General features: G+C 46.7%; 2 protein-coding genes across 2 annotated transcripts in view; one reads left to right on the forward strand and one right to left on the reverse strand.

Annotated features, from left to right (window-relative positions):
- Positions 1 to 508: 508 nt before the first annotated feature.
- Positions 509 to 24,808, reverse strand: part of DPP7 (dipeptidyl peptidase 7) — a 32,667-nt gene continuing 8,367 nt past the window's right edge. The window contains exons 2-13 of the mRNA XM_026860709.1: positions 23,499 to 23,684; positions 20,328 to 20,467; positions 19,470 to 19,633; positions 17,514 to 17,649; positions 14,644 to 14,725; positions 13,002 to 13,168; positions 11,724 to 11,784; positions 3,960 to 4,078; positions 3,720 to 3,876; positions 3,340 to 3,404; positions 2,457 to 2,527; positions 509 to 1,895 (exon numbers count right to left, since the gene is read on the reverse strand). Coding sequence (XP_026716510.1) covers positions 1,754 to 1,895; positions 2,457 to 2,527; positions 3,340 to 3,404; positions 3,720 to 3,876; positions 3,960 to 4,078; positions 11,724 to 11,784; positions 13,002 to 13,168; positions 14,644 to 14,725; positions 17,514 to 17,649; positions 19,470 to 19,633; positions 20,328 to 20,467; positions 23,499 to 23,684 — 1,490 coding nt within the window. The 3' untranslated portion in view covers positions 509 to 1,753. The remainder of the gene's footprint in view (positions 1,896 to 2,456; positions 2,528 to 3,339; positions 3,405 to 3,719; positions 3,877 to 3,959; positions 4,079 to 11,723; positions 11,785 to 13,001; positions 13,169 to 14,643; positions 14,726 to 17,513; positions 17,650 to 19,469; positions 19,634 to 20,327; positions 20,468 to 23,498; positions 23,685 to 24,808) is intronic.
- LOC113486628 (kelch-like protein 13) lies at positions 4,938 to 11,058 on the forward strand. The gene is made up of 4 exons (XM_026860698.1): positions 4,938 to 6,115; positions 7,369 to 7,621; positions 9,194 to 9,354; positions 10,500 to 11,058. Exons 1-4 carry the CDS (start codon positions 5,057 to 5,059, stop codon positions 10,893 to 10,895), a joined length of 1,869 nt encoding a protein of 622 aa, XP_026716499.1. The 5' UTR covers positions 4,938 to 5,056; the 3' UTR covers positions 10,896 to 11,058.

Consider the following 24,808-nt stretch of genomic DNA (forward strand, 5'->3'; position numbering starts at 1 on the left):
GAAAATAAAAGATTGGTAGTCCATTATAAGAGGATTAAAGAACTCTCTCCTTCTGGAATGTCAAGACACCAGGGTCTCTGTTCACTCTAAGGCACAAAACAAGCCCCATGCAAAGATGTTAACTTGTAGATTCCTTTCCAAAAGACATTGTGGCTGCTTTAACACATTGCTGGGCTGATTGGGGTGCCTGTTTGCTGGGAGCTAAGGGTGCTGTTAGAAAGGTAATATAAACAAGATGTAATTAATCCTCTCTGCAGACACATCCACCATTGTCTTTTTTTAATATGGTGCTAGTCCTGAATAATTGCAGGGGTACAGCAAATTAAATTCAGGAAAGCCAGGGTGGTCCTGTGAGAAGAGCAGATTATAGCCTATCAGCAAGGCTGGAAGGAGCAGCCTTGTGTGAGCTGTATGGTTCAACTGGCAGCTCTTAGCAGAGGCCAAGAGGTTTCTGTCAGCCCAAACTGAGAAGATACAGGTCTTACTGAGGGTGTAGTTCCACTAGCAGTCTTGAAGGACTGGAGTTTGACTTATCAGGTCCTCCATACGTTGTCCTTCATTTATACATATCTGAGAGGTCTGGTAAATGGACTTCATCTGCTGTGGCTCTTCAGCGGGGGGTGTGGGTGTGGGGAGCGGAAGCTTTGGCCCTTTTGTACTTAAGAACAGGGAAGAGGTAAGGAAGTCATATGCAAAAAAACCCTTTTCTCAGCAGCTGAATATTGTGAAATAACATTAGTGAGTGACATCGTAGCTCTGGGAACCAATTGTACTGTGATGGCAGGGTGGGCCCAGCTGTGCAAACGCTCAACACAAAGCCTTGTGCTTGAGCAGTGTAACAAAAGCTGAAGCAGTGCTGTGACTTTGCCTGTATAAGTAATGTGAGTCTGTGACCCCGGGGGCTTCGCTAACTTGTAAAATCATTGTAAATGGACAGACTGAGGCATCCAGTTGATTACCAGGATTTAATATTTTTGCAATTACGCTAGTATTAATTGGTGCATAGTAATTCCAGTAGGTAAGAATCCACCTGTCTATGTGCAAAGATGAGTATACTCCACCTGGAAAGGTGAGAAGTATCCTTTTTTATCTTCTTTGGTTATACTACCAAGCCATGCAATTATATCACTTTAATAAACTTGTAATTTATTTAAAAAAGATCTGAAGATGTCTCAAGTGGAAGTGTGCTTTACTGGTCATCAATAGGCAGCCCTTCAGTGACAGCAGTACACACCAGGATTTCTTTGTGTAAATACCAGCTCACCAACTGGAGATCTCTTGTGCAAGTTAAAACCAAAACCAAACAAAAAACCAAACCCACAGTACTGGATGAGGCTGACATAACTGGTGACTAGTGGAGTCCCCTGTGAACTTGTGTAAGTAATGACCATACCTCTGCTTTTCCACTAGTCATCTAGTATTTACTTTTTGTCTAAAAATAATTTAGCTTCAACCTTCAGGTGCCTCCTGCAACCGTCTGTTCAGGACAGTGATGATTCTTGGGCCTTCAGGCCAGCTTTTATTATTTCTACCATTTACAATGCCTTCTCATGCTTTAGTCAGTGATTTGTCCTTTTGCTTTTGTTCTGATGCTTGATTAGGGGCAGGTGGGACACTCCAGAAAGGTGAATTTCCACAGTCAGGGCCGAGGAGATCACACTTCCCAAAGAGCAGAGGCCCAGCTCAGAGGCTGCTGTCTGTCTGTGTGCTGGTGGCAGCCTCCCACCCACCAGGGGCTGTGGGATGGGTGCAGTCACAACTGTCTGCCCGCGGGAGCTCCTGAGTGCTTCTGCCTTGCCCTCTCCATCTGTGCAGCTTTCACCCAGCTGTTGATGATGCTCGCTTCCAGCTTGCGCACCTCTGTGACGGACGGGGGGTCAGCGGGGTTGTGTCCTCTAGAGAAAGCAGAGCAGTGTGAGCTACTCAGTGGGCAGCAGCTCTCTGCCCCTTGCACAGGGAAAACCAAGCCAGGGAACTGAAGGACAAATTACCTGCTTTGTACCTCATATCTATCTCCTGGAAAACAAGTTCCAGTCTCACACCCACCAGGAGGTTGGGAGACAGGCTTGAGAGACTCGAGAGCTAGGCTTGAGAGACTCGAGAGCTGTCCCTTGCACTGGTGGCTGCTGCCCTCTCTGCTCTGGGCCTAAAGGCTGATGGCTAATGCCAAGAAACACTGGACTATGTGGGTACAGCTAGAGGCTGTCACACACTTGTGCCACTCACTGTGCAAGAACAGGTTCCAATGAAAATAGGTGAGCTTAGTGCCGAGTTCTGCACAGCCTGGCATCCCTGGATGCTGTACTGGGGAAGAAGGATGCTTTTTTACAGTTGTGCTGTGACAGTCTGGTGTCAGGCCTCTTCAGGTATCTCCTGGTTTGCTGGACTGTGGCTAGCTAAGATCAAACACCCATTGCAGCAGGATTTGGGCAGCCAAAGGAGGGTTCAGTACTTACCGGAGATCTAGGTGATGAGCCCCTCCTTTAACTGTCAGTGCAATTAGTGAAGGACTGAGGCTGCTGTTTATCTGGAAGGAGAAGCAGCAGAGACAAACTCTCACCAGGTCACCAAGCAGAACGATATCAGTTCTGAAAACTGGAAGACACGCTGGGAAGGACTAAGGAAAAGCACGGGAAGAGATCCTTGGTACAGCTGATGCTGTGTGCATGGCTAGGAGTCCTGATGAGCCAAACCATCTGTCTCAAATGAAGTGAAGGCTTCACCCAAGATGAAAACTGTCAGACAATTCTGGCACAGGCAGCCTGAAGTAACAGGCTCCTTTGGGCCCATGCACCCTAAGGAATCTGTTCCTCTTCAGCTGGGATGGCCAAGGCAGCCTAGAACATGGAGCTCAACTAACTCAAAATCCATTTCTGGGTCATTTTTGTTTTTAAATTTTAAACTAGAGCTCTGCCACCACCATTAAAGTTTTGCTGAGCCTAAGCTAAAATATGCCTTGCTTTGAGTTGCTGCTTACAGCAATTGCTGGGTCTCACAAAGTGTATTGTATTGAGTCTGGAGAGGGCAAGGAGCTGTCAGCACTGAGACCAAGTCTCCAGAGAAACACGATGGGTTGTGGTTCAGAGCCCAGGTGTTGGGTAAGGAGGCTCCTGCTGTGTCTGCACTAGTGAAGCCACCTTTGCTGCACCAGTGTTCCTGGCTGATGGACTAATCAGTGTGCCCATGATTAATGTCCTGAGGCTCCTGAATGGTTCAGTGTAAAACAGCCACTTGCAGAAACTCTGAATCACCAGTTCTGCTTTGGAAGGGAGAGAGGGGCAGTGTATCACCTGGAAAGGCTGCTTTCTGTGCTCGGTGTGCAGGAGTGCACGTGCTTACCCCACCTCCAGCCCATGGGTCCAAGTCTCCATTTGAAAAAATGATGTTGCTTGCACTTTTCAGGTCTGAAATTCAGAGAGATGACATTTGAGAGCCTCCTTCCTGCCCATTTACCCAAATGTGTTTGGCTACTACAGGAAGCATGGCTCGGAACAGAAAACAGGAGAATAAACCAAATTCTTGGCAGTTTTTAGATTTTCCACTTCTGTCTCAAAGAGGTACAGAAAAGTCTGTTTGGCTTAAGTCAGCACAAGGCTGTGACTTTCTGCCAGGACTTGTTAGTGCACTGTGGCCTGTCCCTTCGGAGCTCAGTTGGGCAGAAGGGGACAGGCAGACAACTACAGGGTAATGCGAAGGGGTGAGAAGCCAGCACAGCTCACCTCCTCCCCAAAAGTTTGTCTGCAGCCAGTGTGCTCGTGGCCTCACGTGCCACTTGCTCTGACAGTACTGCTCTCGCATGGCCTCCGTGAAGGGCATCTCGGGGAACATGTCGGTCACATTATTGCTGTTGAAAGTTAAGTTGATCTCGGTGCAAACCTAGGAGAGGTGCAAAAGCTGTCACAGGGAGGGGGGATAATCATGGTAGGAGCTGAAACTTGTCAGTGTCTCCAGCACCTTACCTGGTAGTCCCAGGCCTCAGCGTCCGGGCCGCTGCCACAGCCTGTGGGGTCAGCACAGGCCTGGTACAGCCGGTATATGTCATAACACTGCGCTGAGCTGGAGGAGTTGTAGAACACCCCTGCCAAGTGGGAACAGCACAAAGCCAACCTGTCAGTGCCTCTCTGCTGTCTCACCCACTGCCTCCCACGTGAGCCTCATGGCCAGACCAAGCAGAGGGGTAGCTATCCCAGCTGGGAAAGTGCATAAGGCTGGGGCAGAGCTAGCAGGGTCTGCACCAGTGTTACATTATGAGCCCAACTTTATGCCAAAGTTTTCACATGGTCCCGAGCCCAGCTGCATGATACCCTTTGCTTCTGCTCTATCCATGGGGATGATCCCAGGTGCTCTCCGCTGTCTCTACTTGTGCCAGAAGCCAAGGAACAAGCTCACTAGTCCTTGGGAGAACCTCCAGTCCCCAGAACACCCAGGGACAGGCTGTGTACAGGACCTTGGCTGAATGATTCAAACTGAACGAGACAGAACTGCTGAGACCTTCCCACCCCCTCCCTGAAAGCATCAAATCTAGTCAGAGGGCCAAGGGCAGTAAATCACAAACATGATTTTGTTTGACTGTTGTTCAAGAAGGGGAAGATGGCATGTGCAGGCTTGCCCTGATGAAAGAGCACCTGACCAGGCAGCCCAGCGAAGCAGAGCTGGGGAGCTGCTGAAGAATGAACTGCTTTTTGTGTGGACGGGTAGTTACCAGATAGCAAGGAGGAGGAATGCGGCCACACCGGTGGCTGTCTGCTGCTTCCAGTGTCACAGCCCACAGGCAAAACCCACAAACACTGTGGGCTTTGTCTGATAACCAGCACCAACAACTCCACTTGCAAACGGCCCCACACAGCTCTGCAAGGCACACAGAGCTCTGCGCCGGCAAAGGCCCCTGAAGAGGGAGGCTGCTGCAGCTGCTGCCTTCTGTACAGCTCTGCGGTGTGGGCAGCACAGCCTCGGCTCCCTTGGAGTGTAAAACCACCGGTTCTGCTGCAGGAGATGTGCTGAGTGTGTGCAGTGAGGGGTCCTGAGGCTGCCCCAGGGCTACACCTCGTTCAGAGAAATGTTGCTCAGCTCCCAGGCCAGCACGGTGAGGCTTGTGTCAGACACCTATCTGGCAAAACTCCTGGAAGGGCTCAACAGCCTTCGCTCGCAGAGTGCGCTGTGCGACGTAACACTGGAGGCAGAAGGGGTTTGCTTTCCAGCTCACAAGATCGTTTTAGCATCAGCAAGTAATTACTGCAAGATCCTGTTTGTTGGAAACTTGACAAGAGCAGACAGCACAGACAGCAACGTTCGGCTGAAAGCTGTCAGTGCTGCAGGGCTGCAGAACGTTCTCAACTTCATTTACTCCAATAGGCTAGACCTCTCATTACAGAATATCGAAGAAACCTTCAAAGCTGCAGAAACCCTCCTGGTTCGGGAGGTGATCAAGCTGTGCTTTTGCTTTCTGGAGAGCTGCTTGAACTGTGAAAACTGCATAGATGTTCTTAACATTGCTAAAAAACTCGGCCCAGCAGAGCTGAGACAGAAAGCCATGTGCTATGTAGGGCAGCATTACAAAGAGATCCTGGCTGATCCTCAGTGTTTGAAAGACCTGGACCGAGGAACCCTTTGTGAAATTTTAGAGAGGACTGACACTGAGGAATGCTGCGAGCTGGAGCTGTTCAAGGCCGCTGTGATCTGGCTGGAGCACGACCGCGTGCGGCTGAAAGATGCAGCAGATATTTTAGGGCGCATAAGATTCCCTCTCATTCCTTTAAGGGATCTGCAGAGCTGTGTCCAGGAAATGCCCCTTATGAGGCTGGATTCAGGCTGCCACAGGTACCTGCAGGAGGCTCTGACTTACCACTCCCGGCTGTATGCTCAGCCAGTCCTGCAGACGCAGAGCACGAGCCTCCGCTCCGGTTCCACCGCACTGCTGGTGGCTGGCGGCAGAACTGCTGACAACTGCTTGTGCAGAGAGATGTGGGCTGCAGACCAGAGCTGCAGCGCCTGGCACAAAATCGGGGACCTCTGTGTGCCAGTGTACAACCATTGTGTCGCCATCATCAACGACTTCCTCTTTGTCATTGGGGGACAGTGCAAATTTGATCCCACAGGAAAGCAGCCATTGAATGAGGTAAGGCACAAGAAACATGTAGCCTTGGAAAAATGGCTGGGTGAGGAAGGGAGGGAATCAGTCTTCTTGCCCACCACACATCATCTACCTCTACCTATTTCTTAGCACTCTGTACAGTGCTGAGAACCCTTGGGAACAGAGCTTCCAGACTCTGGGAAGCAACGAGGTCCTGCCCTGGTCCCACCATGCTCCTGCTGTAAACTGTCATCCTGATCCATACACAACTCCCAGAGCGCAGGTTCAGCCAGGTCCACATCAGTCAGTCAAGCAACCTCCTGAATGCTACCCTATCCCCCTTGTTGCTGCCCTAGGACTTGCACTCGGTAGGCAGGTTAAAGCCACTTCACTTGAGAGCCCCTCCTTCCTTGGTTTTGCCCTTGAAAGGTAAATCTCCTTTAGCTTCCAGGACCTTCCTCTTCTGCCTTAAGTGTAAAAAGACTTGTGCAGGATTTTATGTTTTCTTAGATGGCTTCAGTGAGTTTGCTAGAAAAAACAGCATGTTTTTCATTTCCATACTTCCAGGGGACTTATTTCAGCATTGTACTTAGTTCAGCAGTGCCACTGTAAACGGCAACTTTCTTCCACTGCCTTGAAGGCAGGAGGCTGCTCACAGCAGCAGTGGAGCAGAGGATGCTGAAACAGCAGGGCTGTGTGTGGTTTTGCAGATACTGCTCTTGCTCACTGACATGGGCTTTCTAACCACGACTGACAAAGCAAGTTTGGGGAGGTATTTACTGCTAAACAAGATTTGAGTGGAACCCCAGCCTTAGCAGAGGTGCTACACCCCTGTGGGGATGCCATCAGGGATGAGGGGAGGGGAAGCCACTCCTGCCTTCTCCTGGGCAAGAGCAGCAGGCAAAGCTCAGCTGCTCTCTACTACAAACAGTAGCAGAGATGCAAAATGTGCTTGTTTTAAATATCACCAAAAAAGTTTTCAGCTGACACATGCTAGCTGTGTTTGAAACAAAGGCATTTCATTGAGCCAATGTGTTTGACCTCCTGCTTGCTGCAGGAACAGGAGCACAACCTGTCCCAACCCCCACAGACCTGCAGAAAGGCTGTAACTGAGCCACCAGCTCCACTGGGAAGGTACTGCTGCTATCAGCTGGCTGGCACTGGAAGTTGAGCCTGTCCAGGTCTGAATATAAAACCTTCCTCAGTCCAGGGAAAATATTTATCAGTTCTTGAAGGCACACAAGGTGCAAGCCAGCCACTTGCCTCCTGCTAACCATCACCATCTGCTGTGATCCTAGGTTTTCCGATTTGATCCCCGCAACGCTTCCTGGCTCCAGGTCGCCAGTATGCTGGAGAGGCGGACGCGCTTCCAGGCAGCCGTACTGTTTGATCGCATCTTCGCTGTGGGTGGTGGGACACTGCTGGGGACCCTCACCCGCACCACGGAACTGTACCAGCCCGCTGACAACAAGTGGGAGTTCACAGCTCCCTTCCCCGTGCCTATCGCTGATCACGCAGGCACAACCCACAAGGGAATACTCTATATTTCAGGTGATAGAGCTAGTAGAAAGCAGCATATTGTCATATAGTTTCATTGATTTTTGCTGGTATCTTAATGCCTGCACCCACACCAGTAACACCCACAGCTCCAGTGCCCCTTCCCTGCTGTGTTACCACAGCCTCACTGCCCTCCTGAATGCCAGGAATTCTTTACAAGACGTTAAAGGTGACACCATCTGCTTGCAATCCACACCCCTGTTCACCCTTGACCTTGCAATCCTGGCTCAGTCTTTACGGGATCTTTGGTAGATGGGGCAGGATGTTTCACAATAAAGCAGGACAGGTTTCAACAGTTCAGAAAATTCTTGTGGGATCTTTAGCTTTTGCAGGTACTAATTTGGTCTTGAAAGATGATCTTTGGTTTGTTCTAGGAACTGCACGGTGTTTGTGTTACCGCCTCTGCAGTTAAAAGTCCTGGGCCAGTCTGCCATGGCCACAGGTTCCCTGCACCAGTCACAGCCCACTGGGATCAGGGTACTGCTCTAGTCCAGATGAACCACAGCTGCACAGCTGCAGCAAAGGGCCCCTCTCTGGGATGGACTGTACACCTGAGGCCTGGTGGCAGCACAGGGGCTGCCCTACCCAGATGTGTCCCCCCCTCCTCCCCCGTGACAGCAGGCCTCCTGCATGGCAGTGCAGGTGGATAATGGCTTAGCTGGGGAGCTGCTGAGACTCAGGTTCAAGTCCCTACTTTGACTCAGCTGGCCCATGGCACCAGAAGCAGCTCATTTAATTCCTGTTGGTCTCAATTCCTACCCAAGAGCAAGGACACAATTGCCTCTCAGAGCTGCAAACACAGCCCAGTGATCTAGGCTGGATAACACTAGACCCCTTGGGTTTATACCTACCTAGAGCATTCATTTCCTTCTGGGCTACTGGGGTGACTGCAAATTTGGTTTGGCCAGCCTACGGCCTTGCCCAAGCAAACTGAAAATTAAAAGCAGACAAAGTATTCACGCCTAGGTGAGCTGGGGCTTATGGCCAACCTGAAATACCATCTGCCTTGTTTGCAGACTCTGTGCAGGCTGGAATTCAACAGACAGGTAGCTGGAGGTGTTTACCCTTCCCATAGCAGCACCCTCCTCCTGCAAGGAGCTTTTTATAATGCACACCTGAAACACACAAGTGAGTGCCCAATAAGGAGAAAAAGTTGACAACAGCACTGGCAGATTGGCTCTGAGCTTCTGTCAAAGATCCAAAGTTCAAAGAGCTTTGAACGTTTTTCTTTCAAACCACCATTCTGTGACTCTGTGCAGGAAGCTGTTCCTGGTTACACTTGAAATACCTTAATACCTTATTCAAAAATATTTTGTGGAAAACTGTTTACAGAAAGAGCTGGAAATGGTTTGGGATCCCCCCCCCCCCTTTAAAATTCCTTAAGAAGCTCAGGTTTTAAATTTCGCACTGCGTCAGCTCTGCAGAATGGTGTGAAATTTTAAATCCCAGCTTCTTAAGTATTTTAAAGAAAAAAAAAAAATCAACTCTGCTAATGTTTGCAGAAGATTTGCTGGATGTCAGAGAGGATGATGGACAGATTTTTCAAGACTTCTGCTTTTCTTTTAGGAGGCTTCTCTGGGGGTAAAACCTTACAAGACACATACAGCTACCTCCCTCGCCTCCGACGCTGGATTGGCAACAGTGCCATGGCTTTTACCCGCTGTGATCATGGGATGGCTACAGTCGGGGACAAGATCTTTAGCATTGGAGGAAGGACACTAAAAGGAGTAAGTTTATTTTTCTTCTAATCCCAAATCTGATCCAAACCAGGGTCTCTGTATTGCTAGGCCCTGTTTTATTCCAACGGGTTGACATTCATCATTTTTGGTCTCTTTGTGGACTGGCACAGTTCCAAGTCAGGCCAATAAGCTTATGAAAATGTGCCTGTCATTATAATAATGTGCATGAGAAGCTGCCCTGTTGTCACACTATCTGCTAAAGTACAAAGGCTGTTTAAAGTATTTTTTTAAACAGAGAATACAGTGGAGGTGCAGCCTGTTAACACAGGAAAAAACTAAGTGTAAAACTGGTCACATACCTGCCCCTAACACACTGACCACTTTCCTTGTTCAAGCAGAGAGAGGAGGAAACACTGGCAGAGGGGAAGAGGAATGAACTGCAGTGAGGACACTAGCCTAGATTTTAGGAAAGATGGGCTCAAGTCCTGGAATGCAAGTGAAGTTTCTTCAAACCTGTATTTCCCATCTCTGAAAGAGGAGGGAAAGCACTGCCCAGCCTCCTGGGAAGAGACCTGACAGGGACTGAAAGGGTGACTCTAGGAGAATCCCATTCCCTAAAGCCAAAAGAACGGAATTTTCAAAGACCATTCAGCAATTCCCATTTGAAAGTGTAAAGACTCAGGGCCTGGCCCCATTTTACCATGATGGATACAGTTTCTTTTGAAAGAACGAGGATGTCTTAGAGTACTTATTGCTCACTGAGGAAAGGGATAGAATCTATAAACTGCACATCAAGGCTGATATCCAGTTCCTCCAGATGACACCAACTCAGTTATTGTCCACAATTCAATGCAATATAGCCCTCTTCAGATTATTTTACTCGTAATGTGTTAAGAGTCTGGAGAGCAGGCAGGACTTGGGCTATGCCAGTTCCAGCAGGTCCCTGTGGCACCTTGTTCAGCTCACTCCTTTGACTTTCCAAGAAGAATGCTCCTTTAAAGCCGTGCCATTCTGGTATTTTATTCAGTTTCCTTTGAGGCTCTGATTGCTAAATGTGGATCAGCACCTTGACCCCCATGATATTCAAACAGATGCTGAGATACTGGTTTCCTTTGTCATGAACCAAGCCAGCCATGACAGTGATGCCCACTCAAGGTGTGATAACAGGTGAGTGTTGGTCTGTTTTTTTGCAGGTGAAGGAGTGGATTCATGTCAGTGAGACAGAGTATTATTGTCCTGTAAGCAATCAGTGGACAACACTAACGCTCTCCCCATTTAACTGCTGCCAGTTCAGCATCACAGCCCACAACACTATGCTGTACCTTGCAGGAGGTGGGAAGCTGAAGCACATGCAGAAAGAAGACAGTGTCTTCCTGTATGACACAGAGGGGCAGGTATGGAAGAAAGCCAGTCCCCTGCCTAAAGCTCTGGTGGATCATGCCTCTTGCATGATTAAACTGTCCCAAGTGAATGCAGCTGGTGAGATGGAGGGAGCCACAAAGCGCTCCCCCACAGGAAGGAGGAAGAAATCTACCCTCAGCTTGTTCATCACAAAGAAACAAGAGTCCCACTCTGCCTCAAAAAAGTAAGAGGATGTGAATACATCAAGGGATCTGACAGTGTTTGCCAAGACATTAGTATTTTAACAACTCTTATAGTTTCCAGGCAAACATCTTTAGCAGTTATTTGGAACTGGTACATTTCTGACTTGGTGCTATCATGTGACACACATAATTTGCAAAAAAAAAAAAATTAGTTCCCAATCCCACTAAACTGCATTAAACCCATAAGAATTCCTTAAATCGATTTTTTTGTCATTCAGAACCTGTTTTTCTGAATAATGACCAAGGTAAAACTTATTTTTAATGAGGAAGTTGAGAGATTTTATGAGGAAGTCTTCAAAAGAGTTTTTAATTCTGTCTCTAATAATTTCTTTACAAACACTGCTGGCTGACAAATCAAGTACTCAAAGAGATGTACATTTAAGATTGTCTTGCCACTGGATTAAGACCATAGGGTACTGTGATGAGAACCTCGTCCTCAACACGCAGACCAGATAACTTCCTCCAGTGAACGTGCATTGAACCTGTGACTGCTTGAACCAGAGTGTGGGTAAACTTTTAGAAAATAACCAAGTACCTTAGAGGTCCACATCTCATGGACAGACAGGCTATGGGGCTGCAATCGCTGAAAAACCTGACAAGAATAAGTTTGGAAAGGTGAGAGAATGAACCCATGGGCCACCATGGGACATCCTCACCAAAAAGTCAATATGGGGCAAAACATCCCTGTGGAAGATCGGAGTCATACCAGCTCCCACAATACACAACCTGCACAACAACACAACAGCTCTACTTGTAGGTGCTTCTGGAAAACAGAATGTTAAATAGAAGACCAAACTGGTAATATTAACTCACCAACAAGAGCAGCCAGGCCTTGAATTGGGTCTGTGTGGGCAAGGATTTGTTCACAGCTGACCTGGATGAGACACATTATAGGTAAATTGCAGACAGGATAGTTAACAGTCTCTGCTCCAAAGAAGATCTAAGCTGGAAGATTCATTACAATAATCACTTACACATTTTATGGTTCAGCAGTTTTCCGAGGGCCTAATGCAACATGTTTCGAGTGTTTTTTTCCCCCTCCCTTCTAGCAATAAAATATATAAAAACAAGGAGACAGGGCAAGGACAAACAGTTCCTTTAACAAGTTAAGCAGCTGTGAAAAGGTCAGTGATACACAACAGTTCCTTCCCTCTACAATCAGAATATTTTAACACCCTCCTCAATGCAGGTAGAATAATTATTTCCATTTTACATGTTGTTAAACAGAGCCTAGAAGGGGACTGGATGCCCAGTGGAGCCAGAGACAGCATGTCCTAAGTCCCAGTACAGCATAGCCTGTATGACCTCTTACACAGTATGCATTTTGCCTCAGGTAGGGCTTGAACCATAAATGCTCTAAAGCCAGGGGAAAATAAAGTCCTGTCTGTGTGGTGTGCTGGAATGCAGCAGAGAACAGCAGCAAAAGGCTGACAGAACACCGGAAGAAACCAAGAACTGCAACAGCAACTGGTGATCTGGGGTCAAAGTTAGGACCTTTCAAAAGCAGCGGGTGTCTGAGAAGTCTTTGTAACCCCCTGACAACCAGGCCCCTTACCTACATTTTGCCATCAGATTCTCTTGAAAGTTTGCAGGTTTTCCAGCCCCCACAGCAGCAGGCTTTCCCCTACATTATTCTCTGAGGTATGTCATCTTCCTGAGTGACACTTAGGAAGGAGCCTGATTTTTAGATCTCCATCCCTACCCACCAAGAAAAATAGATCTATGAAAGTGTGTTGAGGTGTGCTACAACAAAGCACTTTTTTTAAAAAAAAGCTACGGGTTTTTAGTGTTTAAAAGCTGAAGTCAACAAGTTTGCACAGGCCTTTGTGTCCAAGGTAAAGGCAGAGCAGGGTAGGGGTGGCTCCAGCAAACCCTGACAAGCCTCACAGCAGTGCATTTCAAATACAGCAGTCACTGTCACAGAGAAGTTTAAAATGTGTAGATTTACTGTCAGAGTGGAAGGGCTGCAACTTCCACCACTACCTCCCTCTGTCACCATCGCTGATGGTGTGTCCCCAACTGTGTCCCTGCACTCTGGTCACCAAGGTGCACAACAGAAACTGTGACTCTCACCCACATCCTGGGACTCACCTTCACGGGATTGGCAGGGAGGTGACCCATGAAATCGGTTTTGTAAGGGTAGTCCATCATGGCCATCATGGTGAAGGCATTTCTAGCAAACCCAAAAAGCTGGTAAACATCCTCCCTGTTAGAGATCTTATTGCACGTGGACATTTTGCTGCTGATTTCATTGTAGGCTGCAGAAGGAAGGAAAATGAAAGACACAAACATCAGCAGAGGAAAACAATACTGTGCTTCAGCACCTGGCTTCACTCAGGAGTAAGGAGATGCCATAACACACAGATGAGGTTTCTAGTGGGAAGGAAACATTACGTCTAAATTTACACACATATGGATATTCAGGTACAGCCTTCCCATGCAGCTTCACAACCCCGCACGGCCCACAGCCCACACTGCTCCCTGCAGGGCCACCAACACCTCCCTGGGGAGCCCAGAGGAATCAGCACCCACCGAGACAGCAGCAGCCCCAGCTGGCACAGTGAGAAGAGCAGTTTGGTACAAGCCCATCCCTGCCCGTGCCCTGCCTGGCTGCCTCCTCACCCCCACAGGCTCCCTCCCTGGGCCTTGCTGAGTTACACAGCACAGTCTCCCCAGGCAAGTTCTCATGCAGGAGAGCCGGAGCCAGGACATCTGTCTCTGAAGAGATTTCTTTAAGATGCAGTCTTATGCCTTTGCACTTCTGCTGCGGAAAGCTGCTCCCTTAATTTTCATCCTCCACATTCAGGTGTTACAGTTCCTGTCTGTCCCCATCGTACCCTACAAGCTGCCCACTGCAGCCCAGCTGTCTTTACTTGGAAACCCAAGGCCTGGCATCTGCCTCGTGAGCCTAAGCCTTAAATAAGACCACCTTATCCACCCTGCTGCAGAAAGCATGGCACCAGGACCTTGGCTATTTAACAGTAACATCTTTCCTGCTGTGACCCAAAGCTAAATGGGGTTTTGGACCCCTGGCTGCTCTGGGCAGTTCCAGGACCAGCCCCTGCAGCAAGGCAGTAACAGCAGCCATCGGACATGCAGCACCACAGACCAACCCAAGCCTTGAGACAGACCAGGAAGCCACTACAGCTGTTCTACCACCATGCAGAGCTCCCAGGAGATGCTGTGTCTGTCCCTGATACCTGGTCTGACACTGCAGAGACCTTCACCTGTCTCTGTCCTTGGCTTCACCTAACTGTCCAATATTGGAGATGGAAGACTGTGATGGCTGCTTCAACACCTAGATTGCCTTCCAAATATTTCTCAGATATGTCCAGAGAGCTGAGCCACGCAGCTGTCATACACCTGAACAGTTCCCAATGGCATGGGCACTGAGGACAAGTATTTGGTGAAACATGAGGATTTACCAGCATAAAATACAGGTGGTTTGCACCTGCAGGTGTTTTTTGCACTTTGATGCAGAAAAGATGGTTTCATTAACACTGAAAGCATAGATGCTTTCATTTTGGTGTTGATTACTAATTATAATGCTAACTGAAACTGTTAATTAAATAAAAAAAAAAATCAGTCATACAAGCAGAAAGAGGTGACCAGGTGGGCATTTGCATTGATTTAGCTGAACCAGTTGAAGATCCAGCTGAAGTAAAACTGAATCAACTTTTTTCCACACAGCTGGGACTGCCTGCTGGCTGCCCTTGGGGCTATCCTTCCTTACCTCCTCTCAAGCACAGATCCTTAATCTGCTGGAAGGCTTTACGGACAGCTGTAACACAACTGGGGCTGGACTTCTGAAAATCCTGAATGGACAGAAAAGACACAGGATTACGGTTGCACAGAGGAGATATGTGTGGAGGCTGCATTGGGAAGAACTGCTAGAAGTATCAGAAGGTGACAGGGGTCACTGGCCCACTGGTCAGAACCTCATCTACATCTCCAGGAGCAGTGACAGTGGTGCTTCTACCTTGTTGTCCAGACAATCAGCACGTCCCAGTAGAAGCCAGTAGTCTGCAGAGCTCAGACCAAGCAGCAGCTGTTCCACCAGGTCTCAATGGAATGAGTTGTTAGACAAAACACTTTCCATTTAGTGGAGCCATTAGACTGAACATGAAACACATGCTCCCAGGACATGGGAAGAGTGACAGGCTCCTAGGCCTGAAAGTTTGGTGGGTTGTTTTTTGTTTGTTTGTTGTTTTTTTTTTCCTTTTAAACAGACAGTAGAGTTCTTCCAACTACACTTTGTCTACGTGAAAGGAGCCATGGAGAAGTCAGTTATGCATAGAGAGTCTGGGAACCAAGACCTGCTTTTCTTCTTAAGCCTGCCAGTGATGTGCCAGATGACCAAGAATCCCACATCCTTTTTCTTGGGAAAAACATTACTGATCCTGAAAAAGCACTTTAAGGTACATTTGAAGAACTGTGGCTGGTTATGCTGGCGCAACAAGTTGTCACTGAAAGTTTTAGCAACCCAAACTGTTTCTCTTCTGTCAGCTTGTAACAGTTTGAGATCTTCTGGCAACCAGTGCTTTGTAATAATAAGAATCATTAGGGTTCTTTTAAGGTCCCTTTACCCTGCTAGAGCTATGGTTAAGTAACCACAAGTCACTAGCTAAGCATTTTTTCTTACAAAGACCCAGACTAAACTAAAAACAGATTTGGGACCTTCCTTTTATTCCTGACTCTGTTATGATTAGAGAAATCATTAGGAAGTTTTCCACAGTTTACCTCTACATCCCTTTAGGAGTTACAGATCTCCTTCTGATGTGCTTACTGATCTTCATCTACTAATGGCTCTAATTGGTGTGGACACCTTGGCCTGGGACAGAGGAGCTGGTCTGCTCTGGCTGCCGTGGGGGCTGAGCTCCCCATTAGCTGCAGCAGGGCCCTGCTCCTCCTGTGCTCCCCTGCAGAGCTGTACAGACCCAGGAACAGTTCAGCTGAGCCCTGGCAGAAACAGAGGCAAGAGTCATCACAAGCATTCCAAAGAAAGCTGCTACCCCTCCAGGCTGCCAGCTTTCCTCTTTTCAACCACACCTAGTTCAGATGTCTACACTGATCTGAAGTCCAGGCCTGCAGCAGTAACCTCAGGGGAAGCACCCATTTGGCTGTATGGGTGGTGCTCACCAGGGGCTCTCTGCCGGGCTGCAGGCAGCACACCTGGCACGTATAACCTATTCTTATGCAAATGCATTATGGAACATCTGCCTTCTGCCCTTTGCTCACTTCCCCTGTGAGCTGGAGGCTTATCAAATGGACTGGAAAAGCTCAGTAAAAGTCAGAGAAAGCTGCTCTGAGACAATGCACTCTGGACTCCCAGGAAGAGAGAGCTCCCACATGATTCATGAAAGGTTTCTGCCTTCATTAGCATTAACAGCTCTCCGGGGGGTGTTCTCTCACCAAGAAGAGCAATTGAATTCAGATTTCAGATGCACAAATTGCTTTTACGAAAACATGTTGAAGGTGGAAGGAATTACTTTGAGAACAACAAAATGCTTGCTTAGGCTCTCAGCCCAGAGGTCAGCTTATCACTGCAGAGAGAATATATTTTAAAATTAATTGGAAAGTTTCTTCACATGAAAAGGTCAAAGCCCTAATTACAGAGGTGTGTAATGACTCACAGCATATTTACAGCTCAATCAAGAGAGAGATATCAGTTGAACAGAGCTTCTGAGAAGGGAAGAATTCTCACCACAGGGTCTGTTAGAAGATTAAGTAGTACTGCATTTTTAAAAATGTGTAATTTTAAGAAAAGATGTCTTTAATTCTCTTATACACTTAGAATTTCAAATGCTGTTGTGTTTATTTTAACATGATTTACACTTAATGGTAATGCTATCTGTCCTGTAAGTCTCTGCATTGAAACAAGAGCAAAAAGACCTCAAGTTTCATACGCAGGTACTTCATGCAAAGCCATGTGTGTCACCCAGATCTAGAAATTCATGTCGAATAAAAGGCAACATAGACACCATCACAAGATTTCAGTACTACCATCTAGTACATTTCTTTCCTTATAAGTCAGTTCTAAGCAATACCACTTTCCTATGGGGCCTATGTCCCCAACTGTGAAAGCCACATTTAAATTTTGGTTTTAAGTGAACCCAGGATACCTTGCATATTTTTAACTAGTGAAATGAATATTTTCAAGCTCTTCACTGAAATGCAACCATCTTGGGACTAAGGAGCTGCTGTGAATTATTGATATCAATGCAAAATACAGCATTCTGGGAGATCTGAGTCATAAATTACCCAAAGGACATTCAGCCAGACACAAAAGAAAACTTTCAGGCTGCAATATGATCAAGTCACTAGAAATGGGAAAGTGAATCCTTAGTGGTACTAAAGGTGCTAGAACTGAGTTGTGGTGCTTATCAGAGAAGCACCTTTGGGCCCTGAGCTGCCACAGCTACGGCAGTGCTCAGCCATCACATCCACAGCTGCTGCTTTTATGGGTGAGTTCCCATTTAATTGCATTCCCTGCCCAGAACTGATGCTGTGAAGACAGATGTCTGTTTAAATACATGGAAGAGGAAAAAAATCCAGCCTTCCTAAAGGAAGAAAGTAATGCTCCTGAAAAGAGATGCTACTTACTGCTGTTACATCTCTGAAGAACTGGGTGGGCTCTCCAAGACCAGCCACAGACAACAGAGGAGCACTGGCAGCTAATGCTCCAGCCACGAGGTTTGGGTATTTCATCCTCATGTAAGCGCTCAGCATTCCTCCATAGCTGCCACAGCAGAGACAGAAGAGTTACTTCCTTTAACAGACTTTATAACATGGTAACTCAAAAGTTCAGGCCAACATTCATAGGCTCACCTAATCCAAGGCAACAAGAAGCTTACAGGTATCTAACAGATGCCATCCTCATGTAAAGAGATCCAGTTATGGTCAATGAGCAGTACACAATGTGTTCTAATTGGCCTGTCCCCGAACATTCACACCAACTCCAGTGGGAACAGAGCAGCCCAGTTTGTTTCTGCAGCCAAATGTAAAGTCTGCCTCAGTATTTAACTCTGCACCTTCAGGAGTGTGTCCTGAGGGCTTCAGTGCAGAACCAAGTGGGGCTTAAGTGAGGTTGTCACTGTTCAGTGTGGAAAGGAGACACATTTTGCATACAGGATTATAAAGACTAGCTAGGCTCTTAGCAAAGGGTGTCCCTGAACACTACAGGACACAGAGCCCTCTCTGGTGCTGTGGAGTATTCTCCCTGGGCACCCCAAATAACAGCTGCATAGATGATCAGCACAGATATAGGGAATGGGAGACATTAATAAATACCACAATAAAACTCAAAGCCACCTTGGTAGTTTCAGTTTGAGGGCCACAATCTGCAGATATATCAAGAGTTGCTAGATAAACCCAAGGTGACAGAAGTTATTCATATGCTGATGTTTGTGGAGTTACTCTGAGGTCACTCTGGGAGTGGCAAATGACATCCCCAAAACACAGATAACACCCAGTCTGAGTCCAAGCTTACAGGTATTCAAGTCTCCCTCCCCACCACCCCAAGTGGTTGCAGTAAATACGATTTCACACATCACCCACATGTAAAACCATATGCATTTCTCTAACCCTTGGAAATGGGTATTAGCTGAAACCTGCCACAAGTAATTTCACATTAAAGTTTGGCAAAGTTATAAGCAACAGAAGAGGGTGGGGATTTTTTCTCTCATAGGAGATGCTGTGCCACTCCAACACTGCTGGGTTTAGTGCTGTTTGAGGCTGCTACAGACTCAACTCTGATGTACACACATGGAGATGTAGTCCAACGTGCAGCCCAGCTAGCAGGTTTTGCTGAATCCCTCTCTCACCTCCCCATCCCAGGACAGCTCTTGGCCTTTTACATTAGCTACTGGCCCGACAGTGACAGTACAAATACCCCTGAGATCTACAGTCTAGTCACAACCACAGTTAGCTGGGAGTTTAATAACTATGAGGTCAAATGTTTGTTACCTCACTGCAACTAAATTAGAAGCCCTGTACTTGGTCCTTTTAAAGAGAAGCATGGGGGAGCCTATTCAAGAGACAAGGACATCACATCAACACAGCTGAGCTGCAACAGAACAAGCATTTTGGGGAAGGACTTCTGCTAGGAAGCCAGGAGCAACCAAGCAGCAGGTTAGAGAGCAGAATTATGAAGAAGCCTACAATGAAAATGGCTGGATGTTGTAAAAAAATGGGTGGCCTCTGGAAAGAATATTTTACCAATTATTAGTTTTCTGTATTTCCAATGGAAAATGTTCTTATTCTGCAGAAGCAATTTCTGATTTTCTGGAGTTCTGGCTGACTTGTACATTAAAGACACCTAGAAACATCTTAGGCAGTGGTTCTTCTCCAAAGCAATCACAAATGGAGACTAATTCTTGATGGGAGAACTGACTGGGACCTGGTAATGAGCTCTTGGGAGCTGAGGTACAGGCCCACCTGCTCTCTGTTGGAGAGCTTAAAGCTCTGCTGTTAGAACTTGCTTGAGAGCCAAACAGATCTATGGGAACAGCATGGCTGTGACAAGATGCAGAAAAAGGAAGCAGCACACACAACCCTTACCTGCCTCCAAAAGCAATGACAGGGCAGTCTGCAGCACCATACTGCTGCTTAAGCTCAGTAATTAGCACTGCATAGTCAGCGAGGGCTTGTTCCACGGTAAGCAGAGCAGTCTTCTTCAGCTGCGTTGACTCAAGTCCAAATGGAAGAGACTTCCCATAGTACCTCTGAAAGGAAAGAGGTATGCTCAAACTTTGTTCTCACCACAGAACTGGGATAAGTGTACACAAATGGTAAGTGATAACAGAGCATGTGGGGTTCTCTAACTTGTTTGTAACTGAGGAAGTGCTTGTCTCCTGCATCTGATAAACTGAAACTTTCAGGACGTATTATCCTGTAGAGGATGGACAGTCTATGAGAAATGACTTAGTGGGTGCCAAGTCGGCCCTCAGCACACGTGTCTCCTGAAATCCCCAACGAGAAAAGGGAACAGGGTAATCTCTTCATGCATAAATTGTGGAATACCAGATTTAATAGAGTGGTGTGGGAAAGGTTGACTTGGGACTCCGCAGGCTAGGGAGATTACACATTACCCAAACAAAATAACTCTCTAGTCCAGTGTGGAGTTCAAGGCCTGTGGAAACTACTTACAAAAGCACTGGTCTAATGCAAATACACCATGGCATAGGTTTTACTGAAACAGTAGTCTGTATCCTGGATTGCTGGTAGGCATAGTAAAAAAAATTCAGACGCAATGGTTCAATAAAGAAAAGCTGCTACCATGAGGAGAAGGCGTACAGCAGGTATACCTCAGCTTCATGGCAAGAGATGTTATTGTTTTTCCAGACCTGCAGAAAGTTGAATTCGGTAACACCGAACAGAACAAGACTCTATAGTATGCATAATGACTAAAATACTCACATGCTCAGCAAAAATCACAAGTGCTTGCTGTTCTTCTGCCAATTCAAATATGAAGTCAGAGTTCTGAGCAAAAGTCCAGATATCACCTTCATTGCCAGTATAGAAAAAGATGGGTCCAAATCCTTTCTTCCAGAACTTTGCTGAGTGAGACAATTGACAGAAGCAAATTAAAAAAAACCCAAACCACAAAAAAAGCACACATGAGCATGAAATGACTATACTTCTGGTGAGTTTGGGCAGGAGCTTAGCAGGAAGAACTCTGTGAACAGGCTGATCCCTGAGAACCTGAGCTGAGGCATAAAGGCATTAGAAAGACCAGGCTACAGAAATCTCTCATCTGAGCAGGTGTAAATAACAGCTTCCATGAGATCAGTACATGGCCTTGAACTTCTGCCTGAAAATCCCTAAAATTTCAGTTCTGAGAGTCATTTGGAAACAGCTGCCCTCAAAAGAGCCATTTCCCATTTATATACCTTTTTCAGCCCAACTCATCCCAAAGTACTTGCACAGATCACTTTTCCCACAAAATGAACATTAGGGCATTGCCTGAATCTTTCTGCTGCTCCTGCTGTGATGTATAAGGTAGAGACAAGCTGTAAATGACATATCATAGAATGGTTTGAGTTGGAAGGGACCCTTGGAGATGACCCAGTTCAATCTCCCTTCCATGGGCAGGGACTTTTTCCACCAGATCAGGTTGCTCAAAACCCTGTCCAGCTTGATTTCGAACACTTCCAGGGACAGGGCATCCATAACTTTTCTGGGTAACCTCATCCACTATCTCACCATCCTCATAATAATATATTTCTTCTTTATGTCCAGTCAAATCCACGCTCTTTCAGTTTAAAACCATTACCCCTTGTCCTCTTGCTACAGGCCCTGGCAAAAAGCATCTCTCCACTTACTTATAAATTCCCTTTGTATATTGAATACCTGCTAATAATGTCTCCACAGAGCCTTCTCTTCTCCAGACTGAACCCCCAACTCTCTCAGCCTTTCTTCACAGCAGAGGCGTTTCAGCCCTCTGACCATTTTCATGGCCTCCGCTGGACCCACCCTGCCAGGTCCTTGCCTTTCTTGCAGAGGCGGCCCCAGAGCTGGACACAGGGCTAAAGACAGGGTCTCACACAGCAGAGCAGGGGCAGGGAATCAACTCCCTTGACCTGCTGCCACCCTTCTCTTGATGCAGCCCAGGATATGCTGATATATATTATATATGTAACATACACATATATATCTCATGATATATCTAGATATGCTTCATGATATATCATGATATGCCTCATCCTCTGATCTATTTATAACTGAAGGCAAATTGAGACTGGCAGAACAGGCTGACTCATACTTGCTTATCTAACAAACAGTTGCTTTAACGCTTGCTGACTTCAACAAACATTTGATTTTAACTTAGTCTTAAATAGCATAGGAATTAAAGAGGTATAATAAATAACTGGGTGTCTGTTGTTGAAGATGTTGGTGTCGATTTCAACACACCGGGTGACACGGCAAAGGGACCCTCCAACAGCAGTCATCCTACAGATGCTGCTGCAGTATGTCACGTAAGGCCATTTCCATTAACAGAGGCACCTGAATTTAATTATTGCCATTATCAACACAGACTTGCCAAAGTCTGTGTCTTGGCTTGGAAATGGGTTTGAAACCTTTCATTAGTGAAATTGGTACTCTTCATTGACAAAGAGGTTGATTCTCTATTTGCTTTGGGTATCTGGTAGGAAGTGGAAGTGCTACATACTCTGGCTTTTCTTCTAATATGCTCCATGGTTCCTGGAGAAAACATCCATTCACAGAAGCCAAAATCAAACCAGATGGATTGCTTAAAAAAGTATCTATTTTTAGACTGATATCCTGGGGAGCTGCTAGCTAAACTCAAGACAGTCAGATGCCTGGTTGTGAAATGATAGTCTCCTTCAAGTTCTTGCTGATGATGTGAAGTCACATATTGCACAAGAAGCAGTGGAGGGGAATGGAACTACTCACAGGAATTTTGAGTAAGAAATTATTTGTAAGCTGGCAGGACAGCAATGTTAATGTTTTGTTTCTCACAAATATTATCTGGTTCTGCCCAGGGCATTCAGATAAAACATAACACTTTAAAAAGAAAATAAAAATTATGCAGTGCTTTAAACCAGGTGATCTCAAAATTCTATTCAAAAAGAGCCACTTAATGAGTGAAATTTCAGCCTTGGATGCACTATTAAAATTCACTGGTGTTCCCATATCTTTGGGCTGAAATGATTAATGAATTCATGCCTGGTGAAACATATATGACTGGGTGCAGGTGCAGAAAAAGCTGTGGAGTAACCAGTGATGTGAAGAAGGTGAGATGCTGCACATGACACTGCAGGTAGCGTGTGAGGCAGCAGCAGGCAGGTGCCAGGCTGGGCAGCGCTCTGAGCTGGTGCTATTCACAGCTTCACTTTTGTTCCCTCCCTGTTTTCTTCAGGCAGGCAGGATTGAAAAACATGTGACACTGGTTACTGAAATGGCTTTCTTCTAAGTCACATGCTGTTTAGAAAAGCCTCCTCTCTCTTACTGCCTGTTGCACAGAAGAGAACTCATTATTTGGCTAGAAAGGAAAACAGACAGCTTCTTGCTGGAAGCCCTCATTGTTCAGCAAAGCTTAAGCTATCTATAGTTGCAGGGTTTTAAATACTGCAAAACACTGACCCAAGGGGAGTTATCGTCACTCATAAGAACAATGGGTACAGAGTGCAACGTTTAGGTCACCATTTGGTTTTCCTGCTGCATTCAGAGCACCAAGTTGCACTTGTAAGAGATGCTGTGGCCAGCTTAAGACACACACGCACAAAGCCAGCCCTGGCGTAAGCCTAACGCAGCTGCTGCTTCTCATCTGCTCTTGCTTCAGAGAGGCCATTCCCTACACCCCGTGGTCAGAACCACAAATTGAAGGGAAGGGGAGGGGGATACAGACAAGGCTGGGGGGAATGACTGGCTCATGAAGGGCTGGAACCTCAGACTGCCTTCTGGCTGCTCTGCACAGCTCTCCGAGCACCAAATGGAAAGGCTCTCTGCCTTAGTGCAGGAGCAGTTAAAGCTTAAGCAGGAGAAATTCAGCCCTGGCCATAGCAAGGCACTGCCGTGGTCATGCCATGGGAACAGCCTGGCCACAGCACCCCTCCCGGGACCTACCTGAGACCAGGTACCGCTGCGGGAAGGTCTCGTTGCCACACGTCTCGAAGCTGAAGTGGTCCCGCACCTGCTGGAAATGCCGCTCCTCCAGGTCCCACCCCGCGGCCCGGGCAGCTGGAGGAGGAACCGTCAGCGACGGGGAAACCGGCACCGCCACCCGGCCGGGCCCAACTCTGGGAACTGGGGCTCAGGGGAGCCCGGGACACCCACCCAGCACTCCCCAGGCCGTTGGGGAGCTCTGGCTTCAGCTCTGTTTGTTCAGCCACATGTGGGAAGCAGAGTTTCCTAAGCAGCTCTAGCAGCCCTGACACTCTTGTGAAACCTTTATCCTCTGAGGCACCATATAGTAAACCCTGTGTAGGACTGCCTCTGGACAGTGGCGCACTTTCTTCAGCTACCTCAGAATTGGATGTTTCCAGACACTGACTGCAAAAAAGTTGTTTAACATTTGCGAAACTATCTATTATAAACATTTCAGCCTCTTTTGGGGGGACAGTGGCAGTTCAAAATAAGGAAGGAAACTATTGAGATATACTTCCTGATGCTTCCTGGCTTTTTGGCCAGCTGTGGTGGCTGTCTAGTTTATTACATGACTGTCGTTACAGGATAAGTGTAAGGTCTGATTGACCTTGTTGCTTCTCCTCACCCTAAGGATGTTCTACATAAAGTAATATTTATCCCCTTTTTTCAGTACCAGCCCCAGTTGTTGGTCTCAAAGCATCCAACCGAAACATGACAGACAGTCTGTGGTTCACCTGGGCTCCAGCGGCAGGAGATGTTGATTTCTATGAGCTGAATCTTTACAACCCAAATGGGACACAGAAAGAAACATGGCACAAGAAAGACCTGAAAGAGTGGCATTTCCAGGGGCTCATTCCTGGCAGAAAGTACACTCTGGTTGTGGTGACTCACAGCGGTGACCTGACCAACACAGCAAACACTGAAGGAAGAACAGGTAGAAGACACAAAAGCTTTGGGATTTTTGTTTAGACCCATCTGTCAGAATTCATATTAGTTCTCAACTATGCAACAGACATTCTGAGAGAGGATTTATTGTCACTGAAAGTGTAAAGATAAAGGATATCCTTAAGGGCATTAAGCCAATGTAGGGCGATTTTGTTCAGCACTCTTCTTTCAAAGGCTCAGGAATATGTAATGTCTGTGAAAGTCACTACCATCAACACACATGCAGTAACTGGCTGTGTACGTGGGATAATATAAACCACTTTGTGATGCATGAAGAAAATAATGTGTGTTTCACCTTGTGTAAAAATTTGTTAAGAATCTCTTTTTTTTTTTTTTTTTCCTTT

The sequence above is a fragment of the Athene cunicularia genome (assembly GCF_003259725.1).
Source record: "Athene cunicularia isolate RWA chromosome 17 unlocalized genomic scaffold, athCun1 chr17_part1, whole genome shotgun sequence".
Taxonomy (NCBI): Eukaryota; Metazoa; Chordata; class Aves; order Strigiformes; family Strigidae; genus Athene; species Athene cunicularia.